This window comes from Diadema antillarum, unplaced genomic scaffold (assembly GCF_040938485.1).
Source record: "Diadema antillarum isolate AM-2024a unplaced genomic scaffold, OU_Dant_1.0 scf00000101, whole genome shotgun sequence".
NCBI lineage: Eukaryota > Metazoa > Echinodermata > Echinoidea > Diadematoida > Diadematidae > Diadema > Diadema antillarum.
This window is the reverse complement of record NW_027270990.1, coordinates 197,164-210,768: the sequence shown is the minus strand read 5'-3', so window position 1 is coordinate 210,768 and position 13,605 is coordinate 197,164. Positions and strand designations below refer to the sequence as shown.

At 40.2% G+C, this 13,605-nt stretch overlaps 1 protein-coding gene across 1 annotated transcript; it reads left to right on the top strand.

Moving 5' to 3' along the window:
• Nucleotides 1-3,707: 3,707 nt before the first annotated feature.
• Nucleotides 3,708-11,886, top strand: LOC139718878 (cytochrome c oxidase subunit 7A2-like, mitochondrial). Its single transcript, XM_071630318.1, has 3 exons — nucleotides 3,708-3,889; nucleotides 7,570-7,695; nucleotides 11,161-11,886. The coding sequence occupies exons 1-3, from the start codon at nucleotides 3,818-3,820 to the stop codon at nucleotides 11,293-11,295; spliced, it is 333 nt and encodes a 110-aa protein (XP_071486419.1). The 5' UTR covers nucleotides 3,708-3,817; the 3' UTR covers nucleotides 11,296-11,886.
• The last annotated feature ends 1,719 nt before the right edge of the window (nucleotides 11,887-13,605 follow it).

Genomic DNA, 13,605 nt, shown 5'->3' with positions numbered 1-13,605 from the left:
AATGTTAGTAGTCTTCTAATCCAGCAAAAATGGCAGCACTGAAACTTCAAAATTCATAATTCTGAACAGATTGTCTGATTCACTTGTAACTCTGATTTTTCTCAAAAATTTTTTTTTTCAATAATGACGAGTGATGTGTTGTACTACATGTATATGGGTGCTAGGGTCTAGCTAACTGCGACCAGCCCGAAACTGTGTGAAGGAGCGCCCCGGGGTTTAATAGGGTCTAGCGTCTTTTATTGCTGCATTCACTAATCAAGTCCACATCCATCATCATATGTACATGTAGAACCCTAGGGCTAGGCTACTGCAGACTCTAAGACCGACCCAAGTTAGTCAACAGTTAGTCTAGTCTCTAGATCTTTTTTAGGTGATATTGTCCTTTGCTGAGTGTCAATTTATCTTGTTGTAATCTGGTTAGAACATAGTGCAGAGACAGTGCAACTCTAGTGTAATTACCGCTCTAAATTAGCGTCCTACATTGACCAAAAGATTGGTCTGTATCCGGTCATCGGGGACATGTTCCGCGGAGAGATCGGAGACTGCATCTGGCTTCACAGAATCCCCACCAAGGTCAAGGAGAAGAGCGATAACATCAAAAAAATAAGAGACTTCTCTGGACAGACAGACCTTTCTGTCTAAGTAATACAGTGACCATGGTGATGTGACAGTGTAAATTTAGTATGGTAAGGGTACCACGTATCGGCAGATTACCTTGACGTCAGCACCCTACGTATCATTGATCATGGCTGTTTGCGTATAGAGAGAAAAGGTACGCGTGGGATTAAGCGCCAATAACTATGAAAATAATAAAAACGAAGAGATGAGAAACAAACTCATAAACAAACTAACAAACCAAAGTAAACACAGTTCAATTACACATCCGCTCAGTAACAACGCACGACTGTGAAATTCACGTGTATTATCTATGGAGAGAGCTGATGGGGTGCCAGTCGTGAGGTACCAGTATGAGATTTAGGGGGCACCACCTATCGGCACCCTATTGGCCTAAAAGGATTGGCAACTTGTTTTTTCAAAAAGTATAAGATGAATTCGCCTAAGTTTTACCTCGAATATGCCGCAAATACTAGTTTCAAATCCTGTCACCGTTCTGTTGATTCTGAATCTCTGTTGTAAAATACTGCAATTTTAGTACATGCGATGCATTTTCTTCGCGCGGCTTTGCCTCACGATCGGCACCCCCTCCCTTTATCTGGGTAATACACGTGATTGCATGAATTTCACGGTCATGCGTCATTACTGAGCGGATGTGTAAATTTAATTGAAACGTGTTTGGTTTGGTTTGTTAGTTTGTTTATGAGTTTGATTTTCGTCTCGTCGTTATTATTGTTTTCATAGCTAATGCCTGGCACTTAATCCCGCGCATACCTTGATACGCAGGGTGCGACTGCCGATGTCAAGGTACAGTACCCTGCCGATATAGGCAGTACCCTAGCCCGACCAGACGCTGTGCAAAGCACAGCGTCAGACAGACCGGGCCTCGCCATCAAAGTGGAGTGGGGAACCACAACACAACTACAAAACTTATATCAATTTATACATTACCTATAGACATTTGTACGTTACTCACGTAAAGTGCATGCTTATATTACAGAAGGTACATATCAGTTCGGGAAACCCACTCACAAGGGGGGCCCCTCCTTATAAGTAACCCGTCCCCCTTATAAGTAACCCCGTCCCCCTTATAAGTAACCCCCGGGGCACCCCTTATAAGGAGTCTCCACGCTTTTTTGCAATGCAACGCGAAAATGAAAGGACTGCGGCAATTCGCTTGATTATGTCCATAAAGCTTCACAAGTTTCCTAGTTACTCACGAAATTTGAGCAAAATCGGTTTGAGGCATCATATCTAAAATCATGGATTTAAATGCGATGTCAAACGACCCATGCGAATGCTGAAATGCGAGCGATTACTGGCGTGAGTGTCGCCAGGCGCGGCGGCGCGGCAATGCTTGAGTGCAGACGTGGCGACTGAGTAGCGTACTCAGTCGCCACGTCTGCACTCAAGCATTGCCGCGCCGCCGCGCCTGGCGACACTCACGCCAGTAATCGCTCGCATTTCAGCATTCGCATGGGTCGTTTGACATCGCATTTAAATCCATGATTTTAGATATGATGCCTCAAACCGATTTTGCTCAAATTTCGTGAGTAACTAGGAAACTTGTGAAGCTTTATGGACATAATCAAGCGAATTGCCGCAGTCCTTTCATTTTCGCGTTGCATTGCAAAAAAGCGTGGAGACTCCTTATAAGGGGTGCCCCGGGGGTTACTTATAAGGGGGACGGGGTTACTTATAAGGGGGACGGGTTACTTATAAGGAGGGGCCCCCCTTGTGAGTGGGTTTCCCGAACTGATATGTCCATAGAGAGCCCTCAAGATAAGTCCATTGAACAAAAAAATGGCACTTTCTAGTGCAATCCCCGACCGTCGGGGTTCATCGTTGCAGAATTCAAAATGGCGCGTTGATCACTGACTCAGCAGCAAATTATGCGTGCGCATGCGTGGCTGGAAGTGCAGCAATCTATTGCGTGCGTGCGCTCTTCGGTAGCAGCACGGTCGACAGCATGACCTTTAAAAGTGTATTCAGATCGCGTGAACTGCCGATTATCAGATGTACCGTTCGCACATGCTGCATAAATCTTCATTTTCGCTAAGTTGTGAAATATGTATGTAAATATCGATAACATAGATAGACTATGTAGTGTCATTAATGAAGATTACATTTAGACGATGAGTTTAAGGTGACAAAAAATGATGTCAAGTAAACTTATCAAAACTCAAAAGCGATCGTAAAGCGATCACCGCACTAAGCTCTCTTTAGTCTTTGTGTTGTGGGCTGTGTCGGTACAGCCCTGTCGCTATTTATACAGCAACTGGGCTGTGTAGTTAGTGGCTGGTAGGCGGTACCCTTACCATACCCCTTATTCGTGTTATTATAGACCTAAGTAACGTTGAGAATCTAGACTAGTCTATAAACTTACACCACACAAAGAAAATGCTGATGATAGGTGGTTTTTATTTTACCTAGGCCTACCCACAATACCCACATCAACAATCATACAATACAGAGTGTTTCGTGATATCTGAGTGATTAGAATTTGGTTTATTGCAGAAATTAACATATTTCAATCACAAACATCATGAACATAGTACCTAACACGTTACATGAACATAAATTTACATTGTAAAGTTTATGCGGGTTTTTTTCTTTGTTTATTGTCAAGACTATACTTGCTTACCAAAAGGGTGCACAAATATATGACAGAGGTTCGTATGCGAAGAAATGTGAGCTCTCCAACAACCGATCTCCACCACTCGTTGCACTCTTCACACTTTTATCCATGTATCAAGCACATAAACCGCACGTGCACCACACAATCCAGTACCACCATGTACGCTGCCATCTTGTGGCTCATTCACATGATTGTTTCTATAGAGTTATATTTGTAATCGTTTATTAGTAATGATGAGAATTTTCCACCAAACATATATAAACAATAATCTAAAACATAAAACATTGTTTTATGCACTTTATAAAAACGGAGAAAAAAATTATCTTACTTAGACTTTTGGTAAATCATAACTGATACTGCTGCTAGCTCACTTTCTTCACTACTTCATCCACTACGTGTAGGTCTATAGCTGTACAGTGAAATTGTAAACCGGCGCGGCGGCGGCGTACATGTATCAAGCTCAAGGCATTATTGGGCACCGGACCGACCGACGCAACGCTACCGCCGCTGTCTCATCCCAACAGTGACTATTAAAGTTCTAAACTTCTGTTCTGTCGAAGAAATATGGCCTACAAGTACAATCCATCATCTGGTAGAGTCTCCAGCTCCAATCCAATGTCGGCGTACAATCCTGTGGTAAGTCATAAACTAAAGTCAAAGACAAAGACAAAGATAAGTGATGAAACTGAAAGGACAGTCAGTCATGATCTTCTACTACTCCGACTAGCTAAATTTAATACCCATTTCTATAAAAATTAAAAACTTGAAAAAGGATCTAACTTGTTAAACCTCTAGAGTATTTAGTCTAGTTGACTGAAAAATCGGTCTGTATCTGGTCGTCGGGGATATGTTTCGCGGAGACTGCGTCTGGCTTCGCGGCCCAGATCCCCTGCTACCTAGCTCCTCGCTGTTCCTATATCACTCAGTCCGGGAAACCCGCTCACGAGGCCTGCCCCCAGTACGAGCACTGCCCCGCCTCACCAGGCCCCCCGGAAGGCCTCATGAGGCTTCCTGGGGGCAGCCTCAAGAAGCTCCCCATTCACTTTTTATTCACCTCACATCTGACGTATAAATTGTCGCAACTTTGCACAGTGATTTTTTGTTACACACACATGTCCACTATCCATGATGAAAAGAAGAAAAAATTCTTTCTGTTTCTTTTTTCAAAAATCGAGTTTTAATCAACCGATGCAGAGCGACCCATCAAAACACGGGCGCCAGCGTGTTCGCACAATGCAAGACTGTCGCACCTAGCGGCCTGATCCGATTAAATATTTTCGGTGCTTTTTTCTGCGGCTCTCACCTCTCCGCGCACGAATCAGCCTCGTGAAGCTGAAGTCTGACATCTTTTTACAAAAATTTGTAACGAGAAAAATAAAATCAGTACTAACCTGATCGTGTGCATATATTCCAAATTGCTATTCCACGCTGATAGAGTAGGTGGGTCTTCCAGTTTGTTAACAAACTAATCACTTTGCAGGTATGACGGGTTCACTTTCTTCGTCGATTCGGCTGTCACGCATCCAGCACATACAGACAGGGCGCAATCTGTGAGATTTTCAGAGCGAGCTTGCGCATGCAACGGATGATACAGTATCCTCCGGTACCCGTGCGTGCGCAAGCTACAGTAGCTCCGAAAATCTCACAGCTTGGGCGCTGTCTGTATGTGCTGGATGCGTGATGTAATGTGAAGTCGCGTCGCAGGATGATTCCAGAAAAAGCGCCCAAAGGTTAGCCGACAGCGAAATTGACAAAGAAAGTGAACCCATCATACCTACAAAGTGATTAGTTTGCTAACAAACTGGAGTACATACCTACTCTATCAGCGTGGAATAGTAAATTGGAATATATGCACACGATCAGGTTAGTACTGATGGTATTTTTCTCGTTACGAATTTTTGTAAAGAGATGTCAGACTTCAGCTTCACGAGGCTGATTCGTGCGCGGAGAGGTGAGAGCCGCAGAAAAAAAGCACTGAAAATATTTAGTCGGATCAGGCCGCTAGGTGCGGCAGTCTTGCATTGTGCAAACACGCTGATGCCTGTGTTTTAATGGGTCGCTCTGCATCGATTGATTAAAACTCGATTTTTGAAGAAAAAAAAGACGGAATTTTTTTCTTCTTTTCATCATGGATAGTGGACATGTGTGTGTAACAAAAAACCACCGTGCAAAGTTGTGACAATTTATACGTCAGATGTGAGATGAATAAAAAGTGAATGGGGAGCTTCTTGAGGCTCCCCCGGGGGGCCTCGTGAGGCGGGGCAGCGCTCGTCGGGGGGGCAGGCCTCGTGAGCGGGTTTCCCGGACTGATATGTCTCGGAGGAGAGCGATAACATCAAAAAAATAAAAGACTCCTTCGGACAGACGGATCTTTCTGTCAAGTATTAAATTAGTCTAGATACATGTATCTATAGCTCTGTCGACCTGTCCTCTTTAGAATTGTGGGGCGCTAAATTTTAATGTAAACTGGCACTCTTGTATACATGCAAGAGGTATCTCAAATTCTAGTGAACCAATGTTTACACCAAATCACAGAAATAGTCTTTTAAATAGTTTATTTCCAATCGCTCACTCTGAACCAAATCGTCACAGCTTCAGCAGTTTATGCAACATCACTCAACAGTTTTAAAACAGAGCTATGGTAATTTCTGGGTTACTAAGGGTGAATAGCCCCCTCACCCTTGCCGCACGTGCACTGCATTCTACATTGTGCATGGACCATGGTACACTACCAAGATGGATTTGCGACGCATCAGTATTCAGTTCAGTAAGTTCAGGCCAGGGAACATGAGCATGCCATGGCCTTGGCAAACATTAATATCAACATCGAACGCTGCCTGACAGCTGTTCAATCTGAAAAAGAAGTTAGCCATCTAATTCTAATCTTATGCAACGAGTCTTTCAGGAAACTGGGAACAAAAAAAATCAGAAATCTAATGTCTGAAAGCATCAATATCAAAGTCGACTTTCAAGTCATCACTCAAAACAAACTCACTCTCCGCACAACACAGTTTGAGTGTGTTTTGTCTTCATTTGCAGTGTCATGTGTACCCAAATTTTCTTCAAATACTTCAATCATATTTTGCACTTTTTCCCCAAATCACTAACTTACTCTGGTTTTAGCTCTGAATAGAATAAAGAATGTATTCTTGGTATTTACATCAATGGAGCTGAATATAAATAAATAGGCCCAAATTCACGAAGGTGGTACATGGACAAAGACCGTAGTTTTGTATTGGGCACCAAGTGTCGCATGGCCTACTATAAAAGTGGAAATTTTCGCGGTGTTGACATTTTTTGCGCATTTCGTGCAACCAGAAACTAGCGCTAAAATAAAAGCACGCGAATATGTTTGCTTGCCATATGTTCCAGTAGTTGACATCTTAATTCCGCGGAATTAAAAACACACGAAACTCTTCTAACCCCGCAGAGAGCGAAAAATAATAGTCGCGCGAAAATATCCACTTTTACAGTAATTCGTTACGAAATCAGTCATTTCATCGACGGAATGACTGATTTCGCGACGAAATAGGCCATGTGACACTTGGCGCCCCATAGAAAACTAAAGACTTTGTCCATGGTTTAAACCATGGGCAAGATTGTACCACCTTCATGAATTCGGGCCATACAGTCTAAATTAATGAACAAAAATAATTTTAAAAAATCTACCAGTAGATATAATGTACACAATGCTGTAGGTGTAGTTATGATATGTCGTTGTGTACATTATAATGTTATGAATGTCATCCCATGGGATGACATTACAAATGGTCCACTATCGTGCGATCATGCTTACCCAGTCTCTGATTGGTTATAATTTGACTATTGTACTGTAGTGTGCCACACTGGAGTTTACAAATAGCAAATTAAAGCACAAAGCATACCAATTCCCTTACTACTGAAATTTGCATAGAGTTTAATTCTTACCTCTAAGTGTGTTTGATTGTTTTATCTAGAAAAAAAGGGAAATGCATAACAAGTTTTTTGGAGTATGAGCTTGCAAGAATATTCAATCTTAGAAGAGGCAACCTCATGCACAGAAGTATAACTTTCATGTACAGTATATTACAGTAGATGTATATTTTTTGTATATTTCTGTAGTGTTTTTATTTCTTTTTGGTCGCACATTTTTCTCTAGAGCAATTATTAGCCAAGAAATGTGTGTGTGAAGTTTTGCTGTTGGTCGTTCATCTTTTAGTTGTCATGCTTGATGATTAGAGATGACAGCAATTCTGGGTTTGTTCACTTAATTGAGTCTCATGTGCTTACATATTTGTATGCAAATGTACTTGCCAACTTCTCCTCACAATGTGCAGGGGTTAAAGCAGACAACGGTAGCGGAACCCCCTCCCATCGAGATGGCTCAGAAGCCCTCACAAGCTACAGGTGTCTTTTCTAAGCTGGTCCAGAACAGAGTCGCCTTGAATCAAGCAAGATTTGGGGTACGTAGACCTGCACCCGCTTGGATGGGTTCAAACTGGTATACATGTTATTGACAACTTATGCTGCCAAAATAGCAACAAACTAGGCAAACCAGACAAAGAAGGGGAGGGACTTTGGATATGTACTGATTTGCAAGATTTCAGTATGATAGATATTAAACTGATTGAGAACTTTTCCTCAAATCTCCCTATTGTTTCAAAACCTTCTATAGTCAAAATACAAATGCAAAAACAAAAACAAAAACAAACAGAATCTGACCTTGTAGAATTTCATGTGTACATATGTATTTTGTATGTTACTTTGTTTAATGAAATTGAAATTTTAGTCATGTAAAACACATCAGCTCAAATGGAGTAAATTTATCCCTGCAAAAATTAAGTGGCAATTTTTATTTTTCATCAGAAATTGTAAATTTCCATGTACAGTCAACCTCGGATACCTCGAACTCGGATAAGCCGAATATCGCTTACCTCGAAGGCAAAATGAAAGTCCCGATTGTTCTTATGGAGTTTTCGTGTGTTAAAATTTGCGTAGCTCGAAAAAAACTAACTCGAAGTTCGGTTACCTCGAAGGGAAATCTCATGTCCCGATCTTAATTAACTTATTGTTTTTCCCAGCATGTTGCTCGAATTGAAATTGCAAACATCACTCAGCATTTCTGATGAAGCGCGCGTGGACAGCGAAGACATGTCACAAATCTTTTCACACTCGATTGTAAATATTCTTAGCCCCCAGAACGATCGTGCGCTCAAAGAAATACCCGGTACACAGCAGACAAGGAAAATCCCCAACACCTACTGTACCTACACACGTACACGGTATGCGTATAGCAGCCGTGCAAATGGAGTGCTTACAATAGCACTACGCTCTGCCCATCATCTTTCTTTGACCACTCTGTTTTGATTTGCGATCGTGATATACCATAGTCATGCCGTGCGCGTACATTTTTTAACCGTCGTGGCGCACTTGCTTAGGTGTTGACAGTTGTATCTTTGGCATTAATCACGGTCCACTGTCCAAACATCAGTCTCCCGCTAGTGTTTTTTTTTTTTTTTACTTTTTTCCTTTCATGAAGTTTGTTTCATTAATTCTCCGCCGAGAACGCAAGCTCTGAATATTTTTTTTTCCAGCAATGCGATTATGAAAAAAGTGTGGTACTAAGTAGTATATGATCTGGAAGTATAGGCCTAGCATAATAAAGAATAGTATAGATATGATTTAACAACAGTTTATTCTGATGAATTTCGAAGTAACGGAATAATACGCTTTACGATTTTCAGACAAAAAAAAAAATCATCATGTATTTTACCCCTGTTTTGACTTGAATCTTTTTTGAGTTTTCGGTATTTTTTTTTCTTTTCTTTTCTAGCACAATCGTCAAGGCCCCCTAAGATTGCTTCGCTTTTTTTTTAATGCGAACAATCCTCTTCGGTAATTGTTTATGATTACAGTAATAGCACTGTCCTCAGAAGCCATAGCCGGAATCTAATCTTGCAATATTACTCACTACTCAAGTAGCCCATCCTTCATGTACTGTGCTGCACTTATTCAGGGCTCGACACTTACAGTGGCCTGGGGCCACCAAAACGCACGTCGGGCCACCAAAAAAAGTTGGATGTTTGCCTTTACTTTTGGAGATAAACAGCGGTAACAATCGGCCCCGAAAGTTGCTGCAATGAATGTCAGATGATTGCTTTTGATTTTGGAAATGAATAACAGTAATATTCGACTCCATATACGATACTAAAATAAATGTCGGATGTTTGCTTATACTTTTGGAAATGAATAACGGTAAGATTCAGCTCTGTACGGTGCTTAAATTAATGTCAGATATTTGATTTTGTGTTTGGAAATAAACAAGGATAACATTCGGCTCCGAAAGATACAAAAATAAATGTCGAACGATCCCTTAGACGTTCGGAAATGAATAACAATAGTATTCAACTCCGTATGACGTTTGCTTTTATATTTGAAAGTAAATAGCAATAACATTCGGCTCCAGAAGATGCTAAAATAAATTTCGAATGTTTGCTTTGACGTTTGGAAATAAATAATAATATTCAACTCCGTACGATGATAATATGAATGCCGGATGTTTGCTTTTACGTTCGAAAGTACATAGCGATAACATTGAGCTCCGGAATAGGCTAAAATGAATGTCGAATGATCCCTTTTACATTTGGAAATGAATAACAATAACAATCAACTCCGTACGATGATTAAATAAATGTCGGATGTTTGCTTTTACTTTCGAAAGTAAATAGCAAGAACATTCGGCTCCGGAGGATTCCAAAATGAATATCACAGTCATGATTGCTTTTACATTTGGAAGTGAATAGCAGTAACATTCTGCTCCATACGATGCTAAAATAAATATCGGATATTTGCTATTATACATTTCGAAATTAATAACACTAACATTCAGCTGCGTTTGATGGTAAAATAAATGTCTGATATCTGCCTTGACGCTCAACAATGAAAAACAGTAACATTCAGCTCCATTCGACGATAAAAATTTGTCAGATAATTCATTTCACTTTTGGAAGTGGACAGCAGTAATATTGGGCTCCGTATGATAGTAAAACGAATGTCGGATGTTTGCTTGGAAATTTAGAAATGAATAACAGTAATATTCTGCTCCGTATGATACTAAAATAAATAACTGATTGTTGCTTTTACATTTGGAAATGATTAACGGTATCGTCTGCTGACTGTGAGTGCTGCTGGTAGACACATGGAAGACCGGTGCGTAGCGGTGCGTAGTTGTGCGAAATTTTAATAGTTTGCAAAGCTAAGACTGTGATTCTTGTGTTGGATATTGTGTAAGAGATGATGACTTAGAGAGAGAAAAGGAGGAAAAACGAATAGTGATCGAGGGGGTACCTACGCCGACGCGACAATGTACATTCAGCACGCATATTCTGCAACCCTGTCTCGCACTCGATTACGTACCGGTATTTTCTTTTTGTTTTTATGGTGATAAGTCATTAAATTGTCCACCAGAAAACACTGATGAAAGAAGAACATCGATTTTCATTCAATTCATTCATATTAAAGTCGATTCAAATCCAACTGACAAGCCTACAAACAATCGGTAGGCACTGTAACAGATACCATGTTGAACATCGACAAAAATCGGATAAGTCGAAGAAAATTCGACGTACGCGTACCTCGAAATTCGCGTACCTCGAACCAATTTCTTCAGTCCCGACGACTTCGAGGTATCCGAGGTTGACTGTATTATCATCACTCTCTAGTCAGTGAACTATCTCTGATGCCATATGTTTGTGATACATATAATTTGACATCTCAACATGCAAGTAATACACAATATTCAGGCAAAATCCACTGGTACTCTATATGCTGATAATTTTCACCACTCCTTTTTTTTTAAAGTAGGCCAAGGGCATTGTGTGAATCAAAACTTGAATAATTTATGTCTTGTTTGTTCTTGTTCTGTTCAGGCTGCTGATGGAATGCCAGTTCATATGAAACTGGGCCGAGACCGGATCACTTACACCTTTGCCATGGGCTTAACTCTCGTCGGAACACTCTGGTCATGCTACTCACTGATTGAAATGTCTAAACCGAAGAAATAGACTCTGTGACGAATTGAATAGTGACATGTTGAATCAGCTCTATATGGTGCATGTAGCAATCAACAGTGGTGTGACGATCCTGTTGGAAAGGTTGTCTAATAATCATTCTGGTTCATTGCAGACCATGAATGACCATGAATGTGTTTTTCATGAGCACCTTTCAGTCAGCAGGATCATTGGTTATGGGTTGTTTTCTTGTGGGCATCCAGCACTTGTGGTGGCAAGTCAGTAGTCTGTAACCGGAAAGAGTGATCAGTGATTCTTATTTCCTTTGCCATATCTGTTAAGTTTAATAGGTAACAAAATTCATACCGCATGTGACTGTGGAACTTTGCAAAATTCATCAAACAAGCATTTGTGCTTGGTCCAAATGTGTGTACACAAAAGTTTTATTGCTGAGAGCTCTAAAGTGTGCATTATTTACTATTCAGATTATATGTTTGTGTTAGCGATGGGATTCTCGGAATGCCCCACTTAATTTTGTCGTCTCCAAGGACAGTTGGTACTTTTTTTTTTCAGAGTCAGTTTCAGAAAGAAATGAAGCATTGAGGACCTCTTGAAGTTTGTGTTGCTGTTGAAATAAAATGTACAATGTGTAATAAACAATATATTTGAAAAAAAAAATGGCTCACCTTTGCAGATGCGTCATTTTATTTGTACGAGAATGCTGTTTTTAATATTTCAGCATTTTTGTGCCGAAATGGCATCCTATTAGCTCTGACATTGCTTACTAGTTGACACATTTTGCCGATAGCAAGCTTTAGATCTGTGATGCGAATGCTAATACAATGCAGCCCCTGGGGCTGGACAATGGAAACAAGCTGCATGGCACATACGCGGAACATTATTTTTGCCTAGTTAGCTCATCTTTGCGTTTGTGTCACAGATCTAAAGCTAACTGTTGTAGAAGGACAAAAGCTAACATTACTCAACTTCAGTGAGTTGATTAGCAGGTGTCAACTCTCCCCTACATGAGTTAATATTATTTTCAACAGCTGACAATGGGCTGTTTGAAGAGATTCATGTTCCACAATATGATTGATTATACACTGTATAACAGTACATTTATAATACATGTACAGCTGTATTCATGTTTGCAATGTGTGTGTGTGTGTGTGTGTGTGTGTGTGCGGGGGGGGGGGGGGGGGGGATGTCATGTAGAAAATAGGCGCATACTTAAAGTATACAAATACAAATACTCTTGGTCATGTGTGTCCAGTGTTGGTCAGATTTTTGTTTTGTTTTTGAGAAAGCACCGTTACCGTTTTTTGACCAAATCATGGTTTCTAAAGTACAAAATGGGTTTTTGTGCTTTTGTGTCTGTGTTTGTGGAAGATGACATATAAACAAACTTCTGTGTAGTCTATTCTAACAGTGAAACCGATAATGGCAAGCATATAATATATCTAAAATGTTGGAAATAATATCCTGTGTACTTGAGATGAAATTTCTTAGATCAATACAAGAAATTTATTAAAGTTGGGAGGTTATAGAGGTTATTTGAAGAGAATAAGTTCTAGGACTGTAATCATTTGGCACTAATGACTTTTATGTGAGTGTTTTTTTCTTTGAAATTAGTTCCTGAATTGATTGACGTGTTGCTTTTAATTCATATCTATAAGTATATGAACCATAACGATGTTTGCATTGACATCAGCCAATTTGCACAAGTGTAAGATGTGACTTCATCTGAATCATTAATATTCCCCAACTTCCTTTCCATCCACCAATCTGCTTATTCGATTTCACTGTGTTTACCGGTACCATGGTAAGTCTGATGCAGGAATATTGACAAATTCTTCCTGGTGAAAGGTTGTGTATTATAAATAAATAAATGTATATATATATGTATATACACATATACAGTGCACTCCCGTTACAACGAACACGGTTATAACAAAATTTCATTATAACGAAGTAAAACTTCTGGTCCCAAAATCATTGCCATTAAAGTCTATGGTACAAAATTCGCTTACAACGAACACGGTTATAGTGACATTTTCGTTATAACGAAGTCTTTTCCGAGCACCACTGACAAAGAAAAACAAAAGAAATGTGCTCCGTTATAACGAAATGCGGACCGCATCTCTGCCTGGGCGAACCCGTCACATCACTGTGTGTTCGCTTGGTGTGTCACGCACAGTTTCCGAGGGGAACTTGCGTTATTGTAATCCAATAATCTGAAATTAATTAACTATTTGCTTTATTGTTCAAATAGCTTTCCAGTGTATGACGAGTGTTCAACAAACAGAATATCATATATGCGTAGCTTCCTTGTTCTCATTATAACGAAAGAAAACTGCCGGACCC